The sequence below is a fragment of the Arachis duranensis genome, chromosome 9 (assembly GCF_000817695.3).
Source record: "Arachis duranensis cultivar V14167 chromosome 9, aradu.V14167.gnm2.J7QH, whole genome shotgun sequence".
NCBI lineage: Eukaryota > Viridiplantae > Streptophyta > Magnoliopsida > Fabales > Fabaceae > Arachis > Arachis duranensis.
Window position 1 is genome coordinate 45,107,078 of NC_029780.3, and position 25,409 is coordinate 45,132,486.

At 36.6% G+C, this 25,409-nt stretch overlaps 3 protein-coding genes and 1 pseudogene across 3 annotated transcripts; 3 read left to right on the plus strand and 1 right to left on the minus strand.

Annotated features, from left to right (window-relative positions):
• The first annotated feature begins 259 nt into the window (after positions 1 to 259).
• Positions 260 to 1,546, plus strand: LOC110275690 (phytochrome A-2-like; annotated as a pseudogene).
• A 275-nt stretch (positions 1,547 to 1,821) lies between these two features.
• LOC127741635 (rac-like GTP-binding protein ARAC5) lies at positions 1,822 to 2,985 on the plus strand. The gene is made up of 3 exons (XM_052254526.1): positions 1,822 to 2,034; positions 2,121 to 2,184; positions 2,886 to 2,985. The coding sequence occupies exons 1-3, from the start codon at positions 1,948 to 1,950 to the stop codon at positions 2,969 to 2,971; spliced, it is 237 nt and encodes a 78-aa protein (XP_052110486.1). The 5' UTR covers positions 1,822 to 1,947; the 3' UTR covers positions 2,972 to 2,985.
• Positions 2,986 to 11,613: 8,628 nt separating this feature from the next.
• On the plus strand, positions 11,614 to 14,026 carry LOC107465614 (probable rRNA-processing protein EBP2 homolog). Its single transcript, XM_016084591.3, has 2 exons — positions 11,614 to 11,854; positions 12,861 to 14,026. The coding sequence occupies exon 2, from the start codon at positions 12,866 to 12,868 to the stop codon at positions 13,733 to 13,735; it is 870 nt and encodes a 289-aa protein (XP_015940077.1). The 5' UTR covers positions 11,614 to 11,854; positions 12,861 to 12,865; the 3' UTR covers positions 13,736 to 14,026.
• A 1,448-nt stretch (positions 14,027 to 15,474) lies between these two features.
• On the minus strand, positions 15,475 to 19,266 carry LOC107465615 (proteasome subunit beta type-4). The gene is made up of 6 exons (XM_016084592.2): positions 18,923 to 19,266; positions 18,691 to 18,767; positions 18,007 to 18,136; positions 17,574 to 17,733; positions 17,314 to 17,499; positions 15,475 to 15,870 (listed from the first exon to the last, which is right to left on the minus strand). Exons 1-6 carry the CDS (start codon positions 18,964 to 18,966, stop codon positions 15,757 to 15,759), a joined length of 711 nt encoding a protein of 236 aa, XP_015940078.1. The 5' UTR covers positions 18,967 to 19,266; the 3' UTR covers positions 15,475 to 15,756.
• Positions 19,267 to 25,409: the final 6,143 nt, after the last annotated feature.

Here is a 25,409-nt window from a genome sequence, read left to right on the forward strand (position 1 = left end):
CCTTCGTCTTGTTCTTTCTTGTATTAATTATTCAGTTATTGTTTTTTTATTGTTGTTTTCATGGTTAGTATGTTTTCTAGTTCTTATTTTGTTGTTAGTTTGCTGTAGTTTAAAATGTTAATTGTTCTTGTTATTTTGATTTTAAGTTCTAATTGATCTTATTAACTTGTTAATTTGATAAATTATTGTTTTGGTGTTGTTCTCTACCTTTTGATTGTTATATTGTGTTTTGATGTCTAGCCAATGGAACCTTTGACATCCCCGAAGAGACAACCTTCACAAATGTTAAGCAGGTATTGTCCTCAGAACAGCCCTATAAACTGCAATCACCTTATGGTTTGTAGTCACATACTGAGTTCCTTCTTAACAATGCCATGACTGGTGTGGAAACAGAGAAGGCTACTTTTGGTCTCTACACTCGGAAGGGCAAGTATGTAGAATGCTTGCTTTTTGTGAGCAAGAAATTGGATGTAGAGGGTGAAGTTACTGGAGTCTTCTGCTTCTTACAGACAGCTAGCCCTGAGCTTCAACAAGCATTGCATATTCAGCGTTTATCCGAACAAACTGCCTTGAAGAGACTCAAAGCTTTAACTTATATGAAAAGGTAAATTCGGAATCCTTTGTGTGGGATTGTGTTCTCTCGAAAATTGTTGGAGAATACTGAGTTGGGAATTGAGCAAAAACAACTTCTGCACACTGGCACTCAGTGGCTCAGTGCCAACGCTAGCTTAGCAAAATTCTCGATGACTCAGATCTTGACCGTATCATTGATGGGTATGATTTATGAATATGATTATGATGATGTTATTTATGACAATATTAAATTCCTTTCATTCTTGTACTCTGAACAGCTACTTGAATTTGGAAATGGTTGAATTCACTCTGCATCAAGTTTTTGTTGCCTGTCTAAGTCAGGTCATGACAAAGAGCAAGGCAATGGGTATCCATATAATCAACGAAGTCACGGAGCACATCATGACAGAAACCTTATATGGTGATAGTCTTAGGCTGCAGCAAGTCTTGGCTGACTTCTTATTGATTTGCATCAATTTTACGCCAACCGGAGGTCAAGTTGTTGTTGCAGCCTTTTTAACAAAAGATCAATTAGGCAAATCAGTTCATTTGGCTAACTTGGAGATAAGGTAACTGTTCCATGCATACTATATATTCCTTTGTTGTACCTCAACTTTATGGGAACAAGAAACTTGTGACATTCCCACATGTGATCATCTAACTACTACTTAAGTGGTTCACTGATTGTTTTTGCTATCTTTGCAGCATAACACATGATGGTGTTGGTGTTCCGGAAACACTGCTGAACAAAATGTTCGGACGAGACGGACAAGAATCCGAGGAGGGTATTAGTCTGCTCATCAGCAGAAAGTTGCTGAAGCTAATGAATGGAGACGTGCGGTATCTGAGTTTAGCCCTCTGTTCAGTCCTCTACGCCGCGTGTTCGAGCCTCTGTTCAGCCTCTGTTCCGCGGCCTTTCAACCACCGTTCCGCCATTGTCCGCCTCCATTCAGCCATCTCCGTCGCGATTTAAAGCTCCTCACTTTCCCTCTACTGTTTGAATTTCAGAACTGCTCCATCCTAGGGTGATTTTTTTTCCTTCTTGTTCTTTCTTGTATTAATTATTCAGTAATTGTTTTTTTTATTGTTGTTTTCATGGTTAGTATGTTTTCTAGTTCTTATTTTGTTGTTAGTTTGCTGTAGTTTAAAATGTTAATTGTTCTTGTTATTTTGATTTTCAGTTTTAATTGATCTTATTAACTTGTTAATTTGAACAGAGACGGAACGATATCATATCCAAAAACGGACTTGCCGAGGGATATTTCTTTGCATTTTGATCATTCCCTCTTGATGTGGGAGTTCTAGTGCAAGTGGGGTTTTTCCTTTTTTCTGGGATTTTGGACTCAAGTACCAGTGTGAAATGGGACGGCAAATATGATCCAAAATTTTCAGGCAGCTGATGTATTCCTGCTAGCATTCTCTCTCATAAGCAGGGCTAGCTATGAAAATGTTGCCAAGAAAGTAAGATTGGTATATACTTATTATTATTATTATTGTTCTTTTTTCTCTCTACTCTGGACTAATTTTTTCTTTTCCTCCTTTTCCAGTGGATTCTTGAGTTGAGGCATTATGCTCCTGGTGTTCCAATTATTCTTGTTGGAACAAAACTTGGTTAGATTCTTGTTCGTTCTTTACCTTCTTGATGTTTGATGCCTTTGTTATCTACCTGATAACCTTCAGCATGATAGTAGTTCCGTGATCCTGTGAAGTTTCATCTTATTATCATACTAATTGCTGTCTTTTACTCATACTGTGTTTCTTTCATTATTAGAAAGTTGGGGAATAGATTCTGGATTCCAATGTCATTGCTGTTATTTTTTTCCCTTTGATTGCTTGTTATTCAGTAGTGGTTTAGAGAAGAAAGTTCCTCCTCGAAGGTTACCTAATTCATGACTTTAATCAAGAATTGATTCAGATATACCAAACCATTTCATGGAATGCTTTCTTAATTTTTCCCTTTACCTCCTTGTTTAACTAAAAGGCTAATGTAATGATTGTTTTAAAAACTAAATGGCTGTTGATAAATCTTGAAAAAACCTTGATTTATGAAGAGTATTAGGAAGTTTAAAGTGACAGAAGATTGCTACTACCTAACATGAGTAATTTGCCATGGTGGAGCTGGTGTTTCCATAAGTTCTTTTCTTATTGACTCGTTAGAATTTCCATTTCTGATAGTCAATAACAAAAGTAGAATTTCTATTCTGAAAATTTTGTCTCTGGTCTCAATTTTTCATATAGTTTCTTTTGGAATTTGTCTTCTCTCATATATAGTGCTAACTTAATTATATGTATTTAATGCTTTCATTGTAAAGATGTCATTATTAACTTGCTTGGGCATTTCTTGACAACCAATATGCGACTTGTGTACATCTTCGGGATGAGAAGCAGTTTTTTCTAGATCATCCTGGTGCAACGCCTATCACCACAGTGCAGGTACTTCCTAGCTTTCATTGCTTCCATTACCAATATCCATTGCTATCGCTTTGTGTCTTATTTCATTGTCTTTTAGCCTTCAGTTGGTGTTCATAAGAGAGACCATCTGCTTACTTTATACATTAGTGATTTGATTTTCTCTCTTTGTTGAAGGGTGAGGAACTGAGAAAACTTATCGGTGCTCCAGTTTACATCGAATGTAGTTCAAAAACACAGCAGGTACATATATGTTCTCTGCATCTATAAAAGTTCCAAAGGTTAGATAATATCACGTCCCTAATGATATCTGCCTTTGAATACAGAATGTGAAGGCTGTTTTTGATGCGGCCATCAAAGTAGTTCTCCAGCCTCCAAAGCAGAAGAAAAAGAAGAGAAAGGGTCAAAAAACCTGTTCCATATTGTGATCTTCTCAGTTCTAAATTGGTAGTTGGCAGAGGATGACATGACTGTAGCCATTTCTTGGTAGTCTTTGTACCTAGTGAACCAATCAGAAACGAGATTATCACCCTTGTTCTTGCCATGCAACAAGTCATCTAAGTTCCCATTGGGCATGTACTCGTAAAGCAGCATGGTGCACTCTCTGTTGCTGCAGCACCCTAACAACCTCACTATATTCCTGTGCCTCACGTTCCCCAACACCTCCACCTCAGCAAGCACCCCTCTCCTCCGTCGGATATTCTCCTTTTGCTTTCCCCACAGCTTCTTAACCGCTATGATGTCGCCACCTGGCATTTCCGCTCTGTAAACCGTTCCAGTGGACCCCATCCCTAAGATCTTATCAGACATCGACAAACACTCTAACACATCCTCCGCCGTGAAATTCAGTCGTTGAACCACGAGAGAGTGGCATCTGCCATCATTCAAATCTATACCATTTGGTCATTATAGTAATATTAGCATTGTCCTGGAGTTATTCACATCCCAATCCAAGTTCATCAGTGATAAAGATAAATGCGGTGACATTCATAAGCTATTTCAAAACAGGATGGTAATTGGTTTAGCAGCGAGGCACATACACCGAGAGATAAAGACTACACAACAAACAAGTGGAATGCAATTAGGAATGGTGGGTCACCTGGGAACCATGCTGATCGCAAACAACTAGGCGAGGTATGGGAAACCTTTCCTTTATTATCGACTCTGCATCATCATGAGGAGCTCGTAGTAACTGAGCAAATGCCTGCAAAATGTAGTGAATTTAATGGAAGGCATTCTGTACACAAATACAATGTCAAGAGCATCAATGATGCAGCTTTAAGCCAAAGACCTCAAAAGGACCATTTGAAGCCTACAAAGATCTAGAAAAGGGGTCCACCAACCTGCTTTGGTCCCTTTTTTTATTTCTTTTTTTTTATCTATTTGGTTTGAGATTTGGCGAGGGCTGACAATTTTTTATACCTGAGATCTTAATAGGTCCAAATCTTTAGATGAAATAGCTTATTCTATCTACTTTCAGATGTTGCAAGCTTTAGTAGTTTAAAATTTGCATAAAATGTTGTCGAATATCTTGTGAGATGATGTCGGGTTTTATATGAAATCGAAAGGTGTCTCGTGCTCTAAGGTAAATTTTACTGTATAAGACATGATTTATACTACAGAACCAAAAATCCAACCTTCTAACAAGAACTCCAGTTGGGTGCTCTTCACCCAGCATTGCCAACTGATCCTGCCCAAACACTCTCTCACAACACACATCACTACTTTTAGCACTTTGAGTTCTATACATGGATCCATTCTCATTCATCAAGGTATAACCATCTCCATTGCTGAGAGTGCTGTTTTGGCAAGCAAAGAGTTCTTTATGGAGCTCAAGATCATTAACATGGACAAGAATGAAGCCAGAACCATCAATTCTAATGGTGGAATGAATGGTACGGTGAAACCAGTCTCTGGCATATAGATTGTGAGATTAGTGGAATGAATTTTATTCACTTCATCCGTGCACATTAAATCAAACACAGCCTTCTTCAATGAATTATCAGAATCATTAACAATAGAGTAATTCACAGTAAAAACAGTAAGATTCACAGATTAATCAATAATTATTCAACCCATAACAAGTTCACAAATTAACTAACAACAATTATTCAATAATCGTTATAAAAAAAATTACCTAGAAGCTAGAAGCCCTAGAACAGAGCAGAGCAGATCCTGAGCAAGAGGGGGACAAGGGCACGACCGAAGGGATGACAGGTGGAACAGAGATAGCGCCGGCGACGATAGAACAGATCTGCTCGACAGAAAAAGGAGGCGAGCCCGGCGACGATGGAACCGAGCTGCGCGACGGTGCTTTCAAAGCTGAAACAGTAGCTGCACGATGGTGGAACAGAGCTGCACGATAACGACGGTGGCTTCGAAGCTCGTTTCGGCGACGGCGGCGGGCGATGGACGGAGGTGAGGGAGTGAGATGGATGACGGAGAGAGGAAGGATGAGTTCAAGGGTGATGGGAGGGATAGGTTCGCGTTTAGCCGTTTGCGTGCGACGCAGAGACAGATGAGAGAGATCGAGGAGTACAGAGATAGAGAGAGAGAGAGGGGATAGGAAGAGGAGAGAAGAAGATGAAGAAGACTGACATCTTCATAGACATGAATTAGAAGGTTTATGATGAAGAACAATTTTGATTTCTTGTTTTTTTAATATGTTTTTATTTTGTTATTTCAATTATTTGAAATTATAAAATTAGGACTAATTGAATTCTAAAATTTGATTAATTTAAAAGGATATTTTTATTTAATTAAATAAAAAAAGGATATTTAAGTCTTTTTATAAAATTAAATAAATAAATATTTTTTATTTTTATTTAATTAAAAGGGTGTTTTAGTAAAAGTGGTGATATACTATATATTTAAAAAAGAAAAACTTAAATATTGACGTGGAAAATAAATTCCACATTAAATGCTGACGTGAAAAATAAATTCTACATGGCTTATTATTATTTGTCTATATCTTAAACGTATCGGTACGTATTAATTTATCATCGTACCGTAGCAATCACCATTTTAATTTATTGATTCGTAAACTATGTCGATTATATATATAATTAAAAATTATTTATCATAATTATTTATATTAAAATATATATTCATGCTTTTTAAATATAGGGGTAAGTATTGTTTTGGTCTCTATCGTTGAGGGTTATAATCGAAATCGTCTCTGATCTAATTTTTTATTTAAAATCGTCCTTAATGTTGCATTTTCAATTTAAAATCGTCCTTTCTAATAAATTTTTTTATAAATGACAAAGTTACCCTTTTCAGCTTTAGTGTTGCGCGCCAAACACTTGATGTCTTCAATTCAATGTAAACCCTCAACGTTAACCACAACATCAATCACAACGCTTCGTAAACCAAACCGATTGCAGCATGCCCTAATCCAGAATCGGAAAGGACGAAACCTAATGTTGGACTGAAGAGAGCAGGCGAGTTCGAGCAACTAGAAGGAAGGGGCGCGAACAGTCGGTCAGGAAGTACTCGCAGGATTTGTGTAGGCATGATTTTCCTCCTTCCTTTGACTATAGTAGCTCTCCTCGTAGTGGTTAGTTTCGGGTTAGAAGATTTAAGTTTTGGTAGTCTGTTGATGGTTGAAAAGAGACCATGTTTTGAGACTAAGGATTAGCATCACTGTGAAATAGGGAGGTCTGTGTGATTCGCCTTTTTTTTCTATTATTGCAATATGGTAATGTGATCTGATAGTAATTTACTCAGGGTGTTGGAGAGGAGAATGGGTTATTTTAAAGTGAAAGTCTACCATGAAGGATGGTTTACTTATCAGAATGGTCCATTATAGTATGTGGGAGGAGAAACAACAGCGATAGAAGATATTGATGGTGATTGGTGGTCTGTATTTGAAGCCTATGCAGAGCTAAAGCAGTTTGGTTACGTGGAGGAGAATATACCATCATTGTGATTCAAGGACCTGCACATGAAGACATAGAGGAAAATTTGAAATTGTTTAAAGGTGATGCGGATTCGATTGCTAAGTGTAAAATAGCAGAGTTGAGAGACTATGTAGAGTTGTATGTTGTCCACAAGGTTGAGGAGGAAGACGTGTTTCCTGTTGCTGGCTATATTGATGTTGGGGAAAAACACGAGACTGTTGACATAAGTAAGGGACAAGAGCTGGTTGTGTATAGTGGAGTAGAGGAGGAGCGAAACTAATCTGAACCAGGTGCTGCTGATTCTAGGGCAGAGCAGAAGAACAACGAAGTTAATCAAGAAGTTGAGTGTGGTAATTCTGGTGATAGTGACAATTTCAATTCAGAGTATAAACCATCTGGAGAAGAGGATGACAATGAAGATGATTTTCACTTTACCGACAGTGATGATGAGCTTGATCCTGATGTAAGTGGGTTTCAATATGTGAATGTCATGAATAAAAAAAGTAGGGCTGTGAAAAAGAAGGGTGTAGCAAATGAGAACTTTGAAAATGACGAGAGAGGAAACAGTGATGAGTTAGATTTGGACCACGAGGATGGGGCTGAGGGGTCCGATTCAGAGCATCAGGGAGTGAGGTATCCAGTTCACAAGGCACAAAAAGATATGAATCAATATAATTGGGAGTTGGCACAGTGTATCCATCTCAGAAGGAGTTCAAGGACACTGTGACTGCTTATGCTGTGCAAACCACAAGGGCAATCAGGTTTAGGAAGTGTGATCTGAAGAGGATTAGAGCTGTTTGTTCAGGAGATTGTCCTTTTTGGTTGTATGCTGCAAAAATTGGAGATGAGGATACTTGGCAGCTTCGCAGTATGAATTTGACTTACACATGTACACAAGCACACAGGGTTGGAGATTTTACACTCGAAATGGCTCGGCAAGGCATTTAAGAAGAAGGTTGGAGCAAATCCCAAGGTGAAGATAAGGGAGTTGGTTTCAAAGGCTCAAAAAAAGTGGAACTTGACTGTCACTAAGTCAATGGCAAGTAAAACCAATCAGATTGCACTGGATGAAATTCAGGGAACCTTCCGAGAGCAGTATAAGAGGATTTATGACTATGGACAGGAGCTCTTGAGGGCAAATCCAGGCTCCTCTATTCACCTACAAGTGCAAAGGTCCCCAGATTTTGATAATGAAGCACCAGCCTCATTCATGACCAATTACTGCATCTTCCAAAGGATCTACGTGTGCTTGGAAGCATGTAAGAAAGCTTCCAACATTGCAGGTCCTTCATTGGTCTAGATGGCTGCTTTTTGAAGACACCACAGGAGCTCACTGCAATTGGTTGGGATCTAAATAATGAAATGTTGTCCATTGTATATACGATTGTTGAGGCCGAGACCAAGGACTCGTGGACTTGGTTTTTAAATCATCTTGCATCTAATATTGGGTTTGAGAAGATGGGAAGATCCACCTTCATGTATGACCAACAGAAAGTAAGGATACTTTACTTCATTTACATTGTGAATTATTGCAACTCAAGTCTTCCTAACTATATACTCGTTCATTTCATGAGTGCAGGGTTTGTTGCCAGCATATGAGGATGTTATACTAGGAGTGGACAATCGATTCTGTGTAAGACACTTCTACAGCAACTTCAGAAAAATGTTTCTAGGGTTACACTTGAAGCAACTAATGTGAAAGTATGCTAATGTGACTCACTGGAAGGATTGGGAGAGATACATGACCGAACTTAAAGCTGTGAATCAGGAAGCTTTTAGGTACCTAAATGCTATCCCTCCTAGGTATTGGTCTAGATCTAGGTTCACCTTTAACTCTAAAGTAGATACACTGGTTAACAACATGTCTGAGAGCTTTAATCTGCCATAGTTGATGCAAGAGAGAAGCCTATAGTGACAATGTTAGAGGAGATCAGGGTTAAACTAATGATTAGGTGGGCAAAAAATAGGAAACTTGCGCAGAATTATTCAGGGACAATCTTACCTAGGATTAGAATCAGGTTGGAGAGGATGTCTAGATCAGCTGGGGAGTTGCGGCCATACTGGTCTGCAGCTCAGAAATATGAGGTTGTTAACGGATTAGACAAGTTTGTTGTTGACTTAGGAACTTATGAATGTTCTTGTAGAAGGTGGCAGATGAGTGGCATACTTTGTACCCATGCTATTAGTTGCATCAAATTTAAGGGGATTGACATGGAACTTTTTGTGGATGGTTGTTATAAGAAAGAAGCATACTTGAGGTGCCACGAGTCAGTCATACACCCGTTGAATAGACCATATTTTTGGGAGAGAACAACACATCTTGATGTTATGCCACCCCCTTATAGAAGGCCTAGTCACAAGCCAGTGAAAAAGAGGAGACCAGCACAGAGCAACCAGGCTCACTTGTCAAGGAAGGGAGGAAGAAAAGTGCTCTATATGTGGATCAGTTGGACACAACAAAAGCAGATACCTTAAACCTATTGAGAGTTTGGTATGATTTTTAATTTTTCTTCCTGCTAGGTATTGGTCTATCTTAAGCATAATATTGTTGTGGTAAATTGTAATTGTTTATGTGGCCCAGCATTCAAAGAAGGTTAGCAACAAAGGCAAACAGCAGAAGAGAAGCACTAAATCACAGCCTCCAGCTGCTAAGGGAGGAAGGAAGACTGCCTCTTCCCAACCCATTTCTAAACTAGCTGTCAAGAGGAAAGCTGCTTCAGCAACACAGCCATCATCTTCAGTCCAATCCAACAATACAGCACAGCCAAAAAGGCCTAGAGGCAGGCCCAAGAAAACCACTATGCCCAACTGTTCAACCCAACATGATCCACAGTCCAAGAAGCTTGCTAGCCCAACAAGTTCAGCACCTCCTTCATCCTCATCACAGCCAACCACCAGAACTCTACTTCCCTCATCTCAGCCAACCCTTACCACATCTTCAAGCCAACCTGTTGGCCACTTCTCTGCCAGGCTTTCTGGAGCACCTCACGTTTCTCCAAAGAAACTGAAGTTAATGGCAAAGTTGTCTCCAAGAAAATGGGGATTGCTTTAAGTATATTTATTTTTGTAATCTTTTGTTAACAACTAATAATCTTTTTAAAAAATCATAAAAAATATACTTAGAAAAAAACTTACCAAATTTTAAAAATAATAATATCTCATTTTTTTAATCATACTTGCAAAAAATTACATCAAAATTCAATCTCTAAAGCATTTTTTAAAAATATATATTTACTGTTGGACATTTTTGTCGCGTTTTTAAAGGGTTAACTACCAAACACGCCCCCAAATTATTCAAATGCTGACAAAAAGGCATCTGAATATTAATATCGATAAAAATGCATTTAAATAATTTAAAAACACAACAATAATACCCAACAGTAAATATATATTTTCAAAACATGTCTTAGAGATTGAATTTTGATGTGATTTATTACAAGCATAATTAAAAAAATGAGATATTATTATTTTTAAATTTTGGTAATTTTTTTCTAAGTATATATTGTTTATGATTTTTTAAAAGTATTATTAGTTACAAAAAAAATATATACTCCACGAAAAATTACCAAATTTTAAGGATAATAATATTTTATTTTTTTAATCATAATTGCAAAAAATTGTATCAAAAATCAATCTCTAATGTATTTTTTCAGAAATACATATTTAATGTTAGATAATCTTGTAAAAAAACTAATATTAAATATGTATTTCTCAAAAAATACATTAGAGATAAATTTTGATGTAATTTTTTACAAACATGATTAGAAAAATAAGATATTATTATTCTTAAAATTTGATAATTTTTTGTTAAGTATATATAGTTCTGTGATTTTTTAAAAGTATTATTGGTTGTTAACAAAAATAATTATAAAATATATATACCTGACGAAAAATCGTCAATTTTTATGTATAATAATATCTTATTTTTATAATCATATTTGCAAAAAATTATATCAAAATTCAATTTCTAAAATATTTTTTAAAAATATATATTTACTGTTCAGTATTATTACTGTGTTTTTAAATTATTTGATGGGCGTTTAAATAATTTAGGACATTTTGTGGTTAATCCTATTTTTAAATTATTTAAAGACATTTTTTATTTTTGTTGATAGTAAAATTTGAGTGTATTTTTATTGACGTTTAAATAATTTAGGGCATTTTTTGTAGTTAATCCCATTTTTAAATTATTTAAAGACATTTTTTATTTTTGTTGATAATAAAATTCGAGTGTATTTTTACAAGCGTTTGAATAATTTCAAAACGTTTTCGGTGATTAACCCATTTGATTATTATCGTTCATTGTTGCTGTTTTAATACTTGATTATTGGTATTTTAGCGTAAGTTTGATAGTTGATTGATGCTGTTTTAATATATGTATAATATTCAATTGTTATTTTTATCTAATTGTTTTAATGTAAATTTAATACTAATTGAAATTTTTTTATTAGGTATTTTTAAGATATTGATTATTGTTATGTATTTGTTATTAATTTAAATTTAATACTTATTAATTGAATATTTTATTATTTTTATATATGTAAAATCCATTTTATTGATTCATCTAATAATTTATGAATTGAATAAGTAAATCAATAAATTAATAAGCCAATGAGTAATACTTTAAATGACATAGTCTCTTTATACTCAATTAAAAAGTTGTGAGTTCGAATCTCCTATCTTAAATAAAAAAAAAAAAGTGTTTGATCACCCATTCAGTTCGAACAACAATTATGTATGGAAGACTATCAAAAATTGTGATACTACAGCCGTCAGCCCGTCACAAGCCTTTTGTTTCCAAACCCTTTTCTTCCGTTCTCTTAAACCCTAAGCTCGAAACCTACTGCCTCCTCAAGCTTTCTGCTGCTGCTCATCTTCACCCTAAACCTTAATCCCTCCCCTCCTCCTCCTCCTCCTCTCTCTCTCTTTCTCTCTCTCTCTCCTTTCGCGGTTTGGAGTTCGCAGTTCAGGTAGATATATTATATATTTGTTCATTTGTTAATATTTGTTTATATATTGTTAATTGTTAATTAGGATTCTGAATATCTACTGTTGAGTTTAAAATTCATATTTGTTAGAACTTAGGAGGCTGCCAAATCTTTTTAATTTAAACTGAAATTGAAGGAGATGAAGCTGTGATTTGGTTTCTCCGGTTTTGTTTTTTCATTATGTAATTTTATTATTATTGTTATCAGGGTGGACCGATATTTGTAGCTTCTTTTGTGCCTTCGTGTTGCTCCGAGGTCGTTATGTTATTTAATGTACTGTTGGATACTCTGTTTTGGTGCCTCCTTACCCATAATGGGCAAAGTTTGAGCTTCTTATAATGTAAAAACCAATAAGGAAGAAAAATGTTATTGCTTGTCACTTGCACAATGCACTGAGTTTCTGATTTTACTTCCCATTTAGAACGAAGTTGTATTATGATTCGGTTTTTTATGTCCTTTTTGGTGACTTACAGTATCCCCATGAATGTGATTGTTGTTTTAAGGCAAAAGGGTATACAGTTTTTAGGTTCTATGTTCCAGTAATTTGAAAATTTCAAGTACTTTAGTTTATTTTTTTTGAAGCATAGTATTGTTTTGTTTCTTATTTTATGTTTTTGGTGATATGAAAAGAAGAGTAGTTTGAATTACCCTATGCCGCTCTGATATTGTATGTGTTATTATAGTTATAGTTGTCCTAAATCATTAATTTGTTAAGCAGAATATGTAGGATTCTTGTCCTCCGTGTTTCCCTAAGTTATGTCTGTTAGCATTTAACTGGTTTGCGTGGCATGTGTATCTCAAGTTATGTTCTGCTTTTGATGCAATACATGCTTCCCTCTTTCTGGGTGCTGGGTGTTTATACCTTGCACAGTCTCCTATTTTCAATGAAGTTCTGTTTAGCCAAAGTGCAAGAACGAAATTGATAGTTATAAATGCTAGACTGCAATATTTTGCTCTAAAATGAAGTTTTCCCCAATTTTTTCTATAGGTTGAATGAAGGAGCATTTGGTAAATGATGATACCACCATTGGTGGTGTAGCTGAAGATCTTAACGAGGAAATGTCTGCATCAGAATCAGAATCTGACGAAGATGTGAAATTAACTGAACCGTCGAAAACTGCAGTTTATAATAGAGATGCTCTGTTGGATAAACTTGGAGATATCAGTTGGCCAGAGAACGTGGGATGGATTCACACACTCTCCATTGATATTGATCAAGAGCAAGAAGTAGATGTCAATGATGACTTAACACGTGAGCTTGCATTTTACAACCAGGCATTTGAGGGAACAAAGCAGGCATATCAGAAACTCCAGTCAATGGGTCTCCCTTTTCTGAGGCCTCCAGATTATTACGCTGAAATGGTGAAGACTGATAACCACATGCAAAAGGTGAAAGGACGTGTACTGGCAGAGAAGCGGAAGATGGAAGAGGCCGAAGAGAGAAGAAAGGCTAGGGAGGCCAAGAGGTTGGCGAAAGAGATTCAAGCCCAGAAGATGAAAGAACGGGCCAAGCAGAAAAAGCAGGACATTGAATCTGTTAAGAAATGGAGGAAACAAAGGCAACAGAGTGGGTTTGCTGACAATAGCAATGATGCGGATTCGGGTTTTGACTTTGAGGATGGGAAGTCATTTGAGAGGTCAAAGGGCAAAAGGCCAGGAGTGTCTCCGGGTGATCGGTCAGGAGGGAAGGGGAAGCAAGCCTTTGGAAAAGGAAAGACACAAAAGAAAAGGGAATTTAGGAATTCCAAATTCGGTTTTGGAGGCAGGAAGGGAATGAAGAAGCAGAACACCGCTGACACGACTTATGATGTTAAGGGATTCAACAAGGGCGAAGGCAAAGGAAATAAGAAGAGAAAGAGGTAAAATACACCCGTTTCTTATATGCTTCTCGAGGGATGGATATTATGGTATGTGCCGATGGTGGTGGTTCCCCTGAAATTTTTATTTACTCTAGTTCTATTTTACTTGAACTCATTGTAACTTTCTTATCGGCAATTACAAATTCTTAAATATTTACTCCAGTTTTGGTGCTTGGTAGTTCAATGATCTATTACTATATGCTGTCCGTTGCATGGCATGTATTAATTGTAGCTCTTTTTTGACTTGAAGACAGTGTAACTTAGACGTATATTCGGAGTGATTTATTTACTGTTATTTTCTGGTTTAGTTGTTATATTTGTTTAGCTGGTTCAAATATATTTTGTTGTTTTTGCTCAAAGATCAAATATCTTTTTTATCTTTGACAGCATGCTTGAATTGTTTACAAACTCAACCACATATTGAGTAAAAGTTATAGGAGAAGTACTATTTATCAAATTCAACAGGATATGATAACATTTGATAGAGTTTGATATTTCATTGTATAAGATATTACATTATATACTTAGTTTCATTAAAATAGAGAGTTAACAATAAAATTGGTTTTTCAATTTTCATTTCAATAAATTGATCTATCAGTTTTTAAAATGGTTAGTTAGTCATTCAATTTTAAAATGTGAATTGAGCTAGTTCCTCCTCTGTGCCAGTTGCGAAGTTAACGATGTTAATGGATAACTGATGTAAAACATAATGTCAAATGCATCTTTAGTCATTGAAAATTTTCTGGCGAGCTCCTTGCAGCATTAGCAACAAGGATGGATAGGACAGTTGTCGGTTCTTTCTTGCACAATCTTCATTGTCATCTAAGGCTCTCTCAACGCTTGCACGATCTACATTGTAGGCCACTACTTTGCTCCCTCTTGTAATGCTAGCTTGGGTTTTATGTAAACAAACAACTCCATTAGTCCGAAGTCTAGCTTTTCACTCCACGATGGTATCTATCATCGTTTCGTTTCAAAATGTTTTCCTTCACTTTGTGTGAAGAGTAACTATTAATTATTGCCAAATCCAAGCAAGGTTCTTAGTTACTCACAAATTGTTGCTCGTCAACAGTCACCAACAACATTAGTGATTTCATCACGCAAAGGAAAGGACAAGAATTTGAAATGTCTTGTGTTGATTCTATCATAGAAGAGTGAAAAGCTAGACTTTAGCCTAACATGGTTGTTTCTAACTCGAAACTAACTAGCCACGGAAATGGATGTGGTCACCGCCAAATGCTAGAGGGAAATGACACGGGTATTTGTGTAAAAAATAAAATAATTTCTTTTTTCTTATTCGGTTTTTTAGTGTTTTTTTTTTTCGAAAATGAAAGATTGGGGATTTTGTAACATCTAAAATAGATAGCACTTTCAGTAACAGACAAGCGTGGCTCAAGAACCTATTACCAAAAAAAAGTGTGGTTCAATAACACGCTACCCCTCTATTCAGTATGTGTATAAAGACCATTTCGTAAAATTAAATCTCAAGATTAAAAGACGATTTCTGTAAGTGTATGTTTCCAAAGTATTTCATACAGTTTCTCATTTTTTAACATTCATAGAGTTTTCCATTTTTAAACATTCAAACACAATTTTATTTGGTTGTCCAACCAAGAAGCACACTTTGATCCACAAATCATTTTCTTTTTTTTTTCAAATTCTGTCCTAATTATTCCAACCAGATTGAAAGGAGATACTGTTGCCATTGAACTAGCAAGAACCAAAAACGGTAGGAGCTGAAAATATGCAGAAAGAAAATTGGTCCCCAGATCTTAAGATAATCCATGTTAATTCATTTCAAAGACATGCAATGGGCTGATACTATAACGAAAGAATTCCGATAACTGAGAAATTCTACTGTGAAATTGAGGTCAACTCAAACAACCATTTGAAACTAAAGCTAGCTATGAGCATATCAATTTTCAAAGGCTGATCCGTTTCTTATCCATTTTAACATAATGAAGAGATCTCCCAGGAAACCATTTCATGTCCAACTGATATAATTTGCTCATTTCACATTTCAAGCTACCATGAACCTTCAGCACCGACAGTTGGATTCTTGAAGGCAGAGAATTCCCAGCAAGTCTTCAATGAGAATGGTGAGAAGAGGGTAGCACCTTCTTCAGTAATTTTGGATATCTGCAAATTTGACATTACATATGTGATAAGTATCATCACACAATAAATAAACCTTTTGTAATTGAAAAAAGAATTTATATACAAAATAAATCCAAAAATCAATGAAAAAAAAAGTTATTCAGTTCAGATTAGGCATTGTAAGAACCACAGTTCACATCCCTGATGGAAAATCATCTAACATTCCTAACTTGGGAGTAAATAAAAATTTGTATATAGTAGTTTCTCTAATAAAGACTTGAAAACATAAAAATAAGAAGCACTCTGATGTAAAAGAAAATGAAATTTTCACATTTTGATCACAAACAAGTTGTTATATTCAACTTATTCAACTTTTAAACATTACGACTCAATGCTATGATAACTTATGAACAACAATATGTTAGGTGTCGTTCTCTTCCAGAAGATCAGGCAATTACCAGTCATTTTTCCTGTCACAATAAGGTTCCAAGTTAAACTTTCATTTCTTAGATTGTGAATCTCTGTATGCCAAGCTAATTTGAGCAGAGCGCACATAAATTATTTTATGCATGCAAAGAAACCTTGGTCATTACTCCTGATTTCCAAGTAAGTTCACATACTTATATTGTTACGTTAACATCTAGAAACCTACTAACTTCTTTGGGATGAGTGGAGATTAGACTACAAGTATCCAAACCTAGGAAGACAAGGTGCATGTAGAGATAAGAGGCCTAGAGATCATGGTTGTTATTGATAACAGCTTAAAGCTACTAACCAAACTTTCATAACAAGCACTAGACCAGAACCCTATACTTGTCAATAGATTAACCATGTGATCACAGTGCATACTTGTTTAGAGAGTGACTATCATGTGAAAGCTTTAAGTGATAAGAGCCATATAAATGGTTACATCTCAAACATGCTCCCTTACGCAACAGCCTCTTTTGGGCTTGAAATGTGATTATGCATAGGCTTTCTTATTTCTTCTTTGTAGTTTGTCTTTATGCTGAATTTCTTCATTTTGGATATAACAAGGATCAAACTCTAGACCTTTTGGTCATGGAGGCTCTAATACCATGTTTAGAGAGTGATTATCATGTGAAAGCTTAAAGTGATAGGAAGAGGCACATTAATAGTTATATCTCTAACATAACCGAAAAAGGGAATATGGATTATGAAATACTAGGCATAGTGAGCTGCAGAAAATGATCATTCCATTCCAAACACCTACTTTCAAATTCCACACATAACTCCCTATCTATATTATGATGCCTGCTTTACTATTCACAGAAAGAATCCATTCATAATCCAAAACAAATAGAATCGGGCACTGTATTAAAATGATGAATTTGAAATAGTGAAGGCAAAACCAATAGGAACGTATTCTAGGAAATGGGTGCAGCAGCACCTAGTCCTTGGTCGGGAAGATGTATGGCATATTTTCATAATTTTTTGCCAGAGGCAAGAAGAGGAAAAAGCACACACCTGAATCTTGTTGACAGCAGACCTATCACGATATAAGAGCACACGCATACACTTCTCCAATAGCTTGACTCCCTCTTCAAAGGTTAAATTTTCATGCCATTCATCACGTAGAATTGGCCTTGCAAGATGATTCCCAAGCCCTGTGGCTACATGATTGTCTTCAAAATTAATGCCAATCATGTTGACCTGGATAAGATTCACAAAAAGGAATAAGCATGCGGGTAACTCACAGTGATAAAAATAAAGATAAACCATCGTACCATGCCAAGGTACTTCTGCCCATTTTTCACACCACCCAGTACAAGTGCATTCCACAATGGGTTGAACTTGTTACGTCTATTATACATCACACGAGTTAAATAGTTATGCACTTCCTTAGGTCCCAGGGAGTTTCCGTCATCCCACATGTTGTCATAAAGGCTGCAGGGGTAAAAGGTCAAAATCAACTGTTACATGGGAAAATTAAAACATGTAACATAGAAAAGAGGAGAAAATGCAGATATACTCTTTAACTCGATGTTTGAAACATAATATAGAATATAAACACCATAAACATCAAAGAAAAGCATCTAAGATTATTTTACCTAAACAGATCCTTTTCTGCTTCATTTTCAAATAGCAAATGCACATTTATGCAACAAAATATGCGCTTATTTAAGTAATGATATAAATACATAAATACAAAGTGCTTACATAAGCTCATCAAGGTAGCGTAGAATCTCCTGAAAGTCACTTATTTCCCCACTAGCACCAAGAAGAGAATGTTTCCCAATAGGCTTCAAACGATCAATACTTTTGTACCGTAAGGTAGAGCCATATGAACCTATTAATGTACTGATAATTGAAATGAGATGCAGACTGAGGCCAATACTAACATAAAACAACACATTCGCAACAGAGAACAGATCACAACTGCCAAACCAGAACATGTAAAAAATATCATCACATTTCATTGTTCCAAGCAAAAAACCTTTTCAAAAGCACTGTGAATGCCCGTGGAAATCAGATTCAGATGCCACTGATACGGCATTCTTTGGGTGCTGGGTATAAAGATAAACAACATACATATAACCACAATATCTAAGAATAGGTAGCACCAAATAATCACCACTAAGTCACTAACTACCAGACAAAAGTTCAATAGCCAACAACAAAATGCACATCTTTATTTCAACAAGCACATTTTTTTATTTATTTATTTTTTTCTAGAGAAACGAAAAGAAGAAACTTTTACTTGACCATAATATTATCATAAAATTTTTCAGCTGAAAAACATATAATAGTTAACTGAAACCAAATTCAAATACACTCACCCCGATATCTAACGATAACCCCCTCCCACAAAAAAATCAATTTAAATATTTGACAGAATCTTACCTCCCATGTCAGCAGCCATAAGAATCCCATTTTTGTATTTGAGAGCAACCACAGAGGTTCCAGTTACATAGGGATACCTAACAAGTGAAATCAAAATTTCAGGGTCAACAATAATCCATCCATTTTGTACGCGAAAGCGAACGGGGACAGATACATTGAAACGAAAAATTGAATTGGTGCATTGAAATTTGAAGAAAAATGAATGAAGATTGATGGAATCGAGAGAACTTACAGAGATCGCTGTGTATCAGAGACTGAGTCCGAGTTAGAGGCCATCGTAGTGAGCAAGAAAACAATTGCAAGCAAGAGAGAAAGGTAAAGAGTAAAGCATGTAAAGGTCTTACGGAGGGGGAGCAAACAACGGCGTCGTTTATAGAGTTTATTTTTCGTTTCCTTTTGTTCACTAAACGGATTTTCGATTTGGCCGTTGCTACCGTGCTGAAGCCCTTATTTTTCAGCAGTTGATAAACTGCGCTGGCGGCATCATTTAGTGGACACGTATACGCACAGCCAAAAGCTGTTCCGCTGCAGTAGAGACTTGGAAGGACTTAGGAGGGAGAAGAAAAAAAATAACTAACATTGGGAGTAACCTAAGGGCTCATTTTTTTTATATTGAAAACCTGTGTGTGTTATGTTTCGTTATGGACACTAAGGTGCAATACAGGTATGTGGGACAGCTTTATTTCAATCTTAGAATAAATAAATTAGATTTTCTGATTTTTTTTATATGAATTTTTAGTGTTATAAATCGGTCTGATTTGTATGGAGGAAAAATTTCGAATTTTGGACATTAAAATCGGACCATTCAATTTCAGTGAATTTTAATTTTTTTTATCTTGCAAAATGCAAATTGGACCGTCCGAATTTAGTATAATATGAATATTTCAACGGTCCAAATACAAATCGGGGAGCACGATTCCTTTTGTTTATAAGTGTATATGTATATCTGTGTGCCATCCGAGTTTCCAAATCTCTTCTTTTCTTTTGAGTTGTTCTTCTTCTTCCTGGAGCTGTTCTAGTTCTTTCTTTAGTCTTTAGGTGTATTTCCATTGTTTCAGTTGAGTGTTAAAAATTTGAGAGTGAAAAATTTTTAGTAATGTGAGTGAGAAATATGGATGATAGAGTCCTCTTAAAAGTATATTATTTTGGTCAGATTTTGTTACAAACATCTGAAGGAGTGAAATTTTGTCTGTGAAAATCCATTAGATATTGTTATTCCGTTCATAATCTCATTCGAGGAACTAAAAGGTGTGATTTGTGAGAAGATAGATCATGCGGTAGCAAGAAAAATATCATGCATTTTATACAGGTATCCTATACCGGTATTTGGCAGATTAGTTCAATTTCAAACCAGATATATAACTGATGAAGCGAGCATGCAAGAGATGTTTTCAGTGTATATGGAAAGTCGCGCTCAGATGCCGTTCATTGAGTTGTATATTGAGTTTGAGCAATATGAGGCCAACCGAAATATCGAACGAGCATATTACAATAGTGATAGTGAAGAAGAGTTTGAAAGCAATTACGAAGTTGTTGGTTAAGAGGGAGATGAAGTTCAAGGTGACGACACTTGGGAGGCAAGTGTGACGGACGTGGCAAATGTGTTGGCGAACGACCATCCGTTTGAGGAACCATCTTTCATGCGAGCGTTGGATTTGGAAGCCATGCATGTTCTGGAGTTTCCTGAGTATATGAATGCAGGTACGTTATGTAAAATTGAGATAATTACTTGATGTAAAATTTATTTATGTTAGTATAACTGTAGTGAGTAACAATTCTTTATGTTAATATTAAACCATAGATTAACATGGTAGATATCGATTTAACATATGAAGATTTATTTATGATAGTATGAAATTTTTGGTATGATTGAGTTACAAGTTATATATAGATTTGACTTTTAATTTCAGTTATGAAATATTTGTTTATAAAAATTTTTAAGGTACGACTATTTTTGTGGCAGAAATTTTTATTGTCGCAGATGGTGAATTTCCTGTTGGAATGGAATTCAATTCCAGGGAAGCTGTTATTATGGCGTTGAAATATTATACTATTCGAAGAGGTGTAGACTATAGAGTGTATGAGTCGGAGCCGCTAACCTTTTACGCCAAGTGTACACAGTATGGATCAGGTTGTGATTGGCTTATCAGGGTTAGTATGATCAGCAAAAAGTACTGTTGGGTTATAAGGAGGTATAATGGTAGTCACACTTGTACTAGAGCAACCATATCACAGGATCATTCAAAGCTAGATTCGAACACTATTGCAGAAGCGATAAAGCCGTTGGTTGAGGCTGACCCCTCGATAAAGGTGAAATCAGTTATTGCGGAAGTGCAGTCAAAGTTCAATTACACCATCAGCTATCGGAAAGCATGGTTGGCTAAGCAAAAGGCAGTGGAAAAAATTTTTAGAGGTTAGGAAGCATCAAGCATCGTACGAAACTTTGCCCATATGGTTTGAGGCAATGTCATAAGGAGCCATCAGCATTCGTCTATTTTGAGACTATGCCTGCGTATCAAAGTGATGACTTGGTTATTGATATCCGGGTGTTGTCTTGAGTCTTTTGGAGTTACTATCCATCTATTAGAGCATTCAGACATTGTAAACCTGTTGTCCAGGTAGATGGGACCCACTTGTACGAAAAGTATAAGGGTTGTCTGTTGGTTGCAGTTTCACAGGATGGTAACAACAATATTGTCCCAATTGCATTTGCTATTGTGGAGGGAGAGACTTCTGATGCATGACACTTCTTTCTTAGTAACCTGCGACAACATGTGGTTACTCGAGATGGTGTGGGACTGATCTCTGACCGACATGAATCCATCAATGCAGCTGTGGCCCGCAGTAAGGGAGCTTGGTGGCCTCCTAGAGCCTTCCACATGTTTTACATCAGGCATATAAGAATTTCTCGATCACCTTCACTCCTACTAGAGTCTCCAGATACTACCCCTCCAGAAGTTACTGAGGGGGTGCGGCATGGAAACCTCGCATCCAAGGAATACCTACCCGCCATAATATCATGCTGATGGCTAGTATGTGACCGGCTAGAATCTGCAGCCATGAACCCAAGTAATTGGCTAAATGAAGCCCCCTCTCATGTGTCAAACTATGGAGAACCCCAGTACTGCTGATGTAAAGGCATAGACGGAGTAAACAATGCCTGAGGTACATATGGATTCGAGGACTGTGGTTGTTCTTCTGGAGGTTGAGGTTGGGGTGGTGGTGACTGTGGCTCATCATTCTCCTGCTCTTGGGTGTCATTCTCCTACTCTTGGGGGTTATCCTCTCTAACTGGATTACCCTCATCATTCTCTTGCACCACAAGATCCGACAAGTTCAGGTGGTTGCCATATTTTTTTATGGTACCAATGCATGTAAATCTCTAAAGGATGCTGTGGAGGCACTGGATTCTCAGTAAGAATGTGATTATACCTATTTGTCCACTGCATCACCCAAAATGAATGAGTTGGGGCTGTGGCCCAGTCAAGATTCTTAGGACTAGTAAAGACCTCCCGGTGTGCCGGATCCAAACTCCGTTCCTGATGAGGGACTACCTAAATGAAACTGAATTGTTGCATAATCTGATCGGTTGCATGCCACTCAATGCATTCAAATGATACTAATGGCACCGTAGCGCTCCACACAACTGAGTCCATGTAGATTTCTGGAGGAATTGTGTTTGGCTCAATGCGATCAACGGCATAGGCCTGCCACACAAACTGGGCACAACAAAAGAAACAAATAATTACTAAACATCCAACATTTACACTATAATTTCGTACATATACTCCTTTATTCAAAACAAACCTGGCCTTCCTGAAGATCATCAAATGCCTTCCTAAAGTGAGCAAGACTAAGATATCTATAGCGTCCACCTCCACGGTCCTAGTTACGCCACCTAATATAATTTATCTCATTAACACAATTCAATGCTAACTATGAATGTACGATGTAAGTCAATAATGTTACCTGTTTGCAAGTGAAAAACTGTGGGGCTCCTTAGGAACCGGTGCAAGATGTGATAGACGGAGCCAAGCCCAACCTAGCAACAGTGTTAGCGGATCATCAATTTCTTTGCAGTCAAAATGAGAAGCCCTGCATAACGACCTGTATAGGTGTGCTAGGCATGCCAAACCCCAACTATACTGTTCGATACTGCCAAAATCACGAAGTAAAGGCAGAAACTTCCAGTGCACACCTACCCCAGACTTGTCTCCAAACAATATCGTACCAAATAACAACATAATGTGGCACTTCACGTACCTCTGAATACTGTCTTCATCAATGCACTGAATACACTCCTTTAAATTCCGAAGCCATACCAACTTTATAAAGCTTCCTCTACAGTCTGACTTACTCGGCACAGCTCCAAAATGGTGCAAACACTCAGCTTCTAAGGCTTCATGGCTACTCAAAGTCACTCATGTCACTGGCATACCATTGGTCAGAAGACCGAGAATCAAAGCCACATCTTTTAGTGTCACAGCACACTCACCAACTAGAAGGTGAAAGGTGTGTGTGTCCGGATGTCACCTCTCAACAAGAGCATTTATTAGGCCTTTCTGACATTGAACTATTTCAATTTGAAAAACATAATAAAAACCAGTAAACAGTAAATGCTCCTCCACAGCATGATTGTATCTATCCGAAAACAACAAATAATTACATGTCAAATTTCGTGAACTCTACAAAAACATAACAAATTATTAGTAAGTTAATATTAAACCTAATTCAATATAAAAGGCCCTAATTCTCTAATAATAGTAACTAATTTACTATACTAACACTAATTTAGTAACTAACATGCATGCGCATATATAGAAACAACTAACTTAGTAATTATTTAACTATCATTGTTAAAAACATTTCAATCGAACTAATTCCCTAATAGTAGTAGCTAATTAAATTTTTATAATAATGCTAATTCAACACTTTACATCAAAATTATTAATAATTTTAACTTTTTAATCTAACTCCAACATACTGTGACGTAAATATTTGACTAAATTTCTTGTTACATAATTATTTATTTATATATTCATAGTTGAACGAATAATAATAATTCTTAGATCACCAACATTTATAATTACTAACTAACTATTAATAACAACTAATAATTAAATAAATCTAATTCTTATTCAATTAATAATATTTCACCTATTATTGAACCCTCAACTACAACAATATATTTACATTATATCAATTTAAATATCCAACAGTAAATAATAATATGAAATTACCGTAACAAAATATATCAATAACATATATCATATATTATACAAAATCTAATTCTTAACCATAATTCTCAAAATTATTAGAAGAAATAATTAGACTAGTCGTAAACACATAATCTATAAAATTATTACACCAAGATAAAAAATTTGTCCTAATAAAAATGAAAAAGCAGAGAAGAAATGGTAAAATTTGAGATGCAGGAAGGGAAAATGACTTCTGAAGGAGAGTGGGGCTTCAAGGGAGAGATAGTCACGCATGGAGGGGGCACCGCTGCTGGAAAGACTGCATGCTCGACACCTGGCCTGCAACCAACAAATCAAACGGTCCGATTTACTCCCCTCTAATTGGACCATCCGATTACTCACCCTAAATCCGAACCGTCCGATTTTAGTTACGCTGACACCACACTCCAGTATTGCACCCATGTACCCCATAACGATGTCTCACACCATTCCTAGCTCCATAACAAAAATAAAAAACATAACCGCGGCTCCTAAGCATTGACATGAGTACTATTCAAAGTATATTGATAATATTAAAACTTTTACTAATGTTATATTAAATAAAAAAATTATTTGGTGAGAGTGATTATAATCAAATACTCGAGTCACTGTATGGTTAAAAAAAATATTGCAAGTGACAAGTTGTGATCATAGATGAGGTCGAACATTATTGTTGGGGATAAGTATTGTTTTGATCCCTAACGTTGAGTGTCAGAATTGAAATTGTTCCTATCGTAATTTTTTACTTAAAATCATCTTTAACGTTTTTTCGTATTAAAATCGTCCTTTTAATTTTATCTGGACAAAAATATCCTCCACAACTACCGCACCTTTATCAGCACCAGCATCAGCACCACCAAGAATAACAACATCAAGCACAAAGCAAAAATAGATGCAGAAGCAGAAATTCAACAAATTAAGGAATAAAAAATTTAACAAATTAACACAAATTCAACAAATTCAATAACTAAATCAACACAAGTAGAAATAGAAACAGATGCAGAAGCTCAAGCACAAAGCCAAATCAACTCAAGCAAAAACACAAATTCAACAAGAAGCAAAAGCAGAAAAAGAAGAAGCAGATGTAGAAGCTAAAGCGACGGCGGAGCGACGGCAGCTGGGCAGATCGGTGGTGGCTGGAGCATGCACGAACGACGGCGACGCACTCCACGGCTGGGTAGATCGACAGCTTGGGCTCCCCTTCCCGATGACGCACTCCACGGTGGCGGCAGAAGCATGCATGAACGGCGGCGACGTCTTTCTCTGTTCGCAGTTCTGGCGGCGGCTTGTAGACAGACCGACGACGATGCAGGTGTTGGATGGTGGCGGCAGCTATGGTAGCGGCCTCCTCCCCTCCACCGGTGCTCCCTCTCTCTTTCTCAGATATCCTCTCTCGCTGCTCGTGCTCGGTAGCGAAGAACCCAAAAGTGGCGATGATGGCAAGAAGCGACGGTGGAGACGTGCGGTAAAGGCGGAGACCCG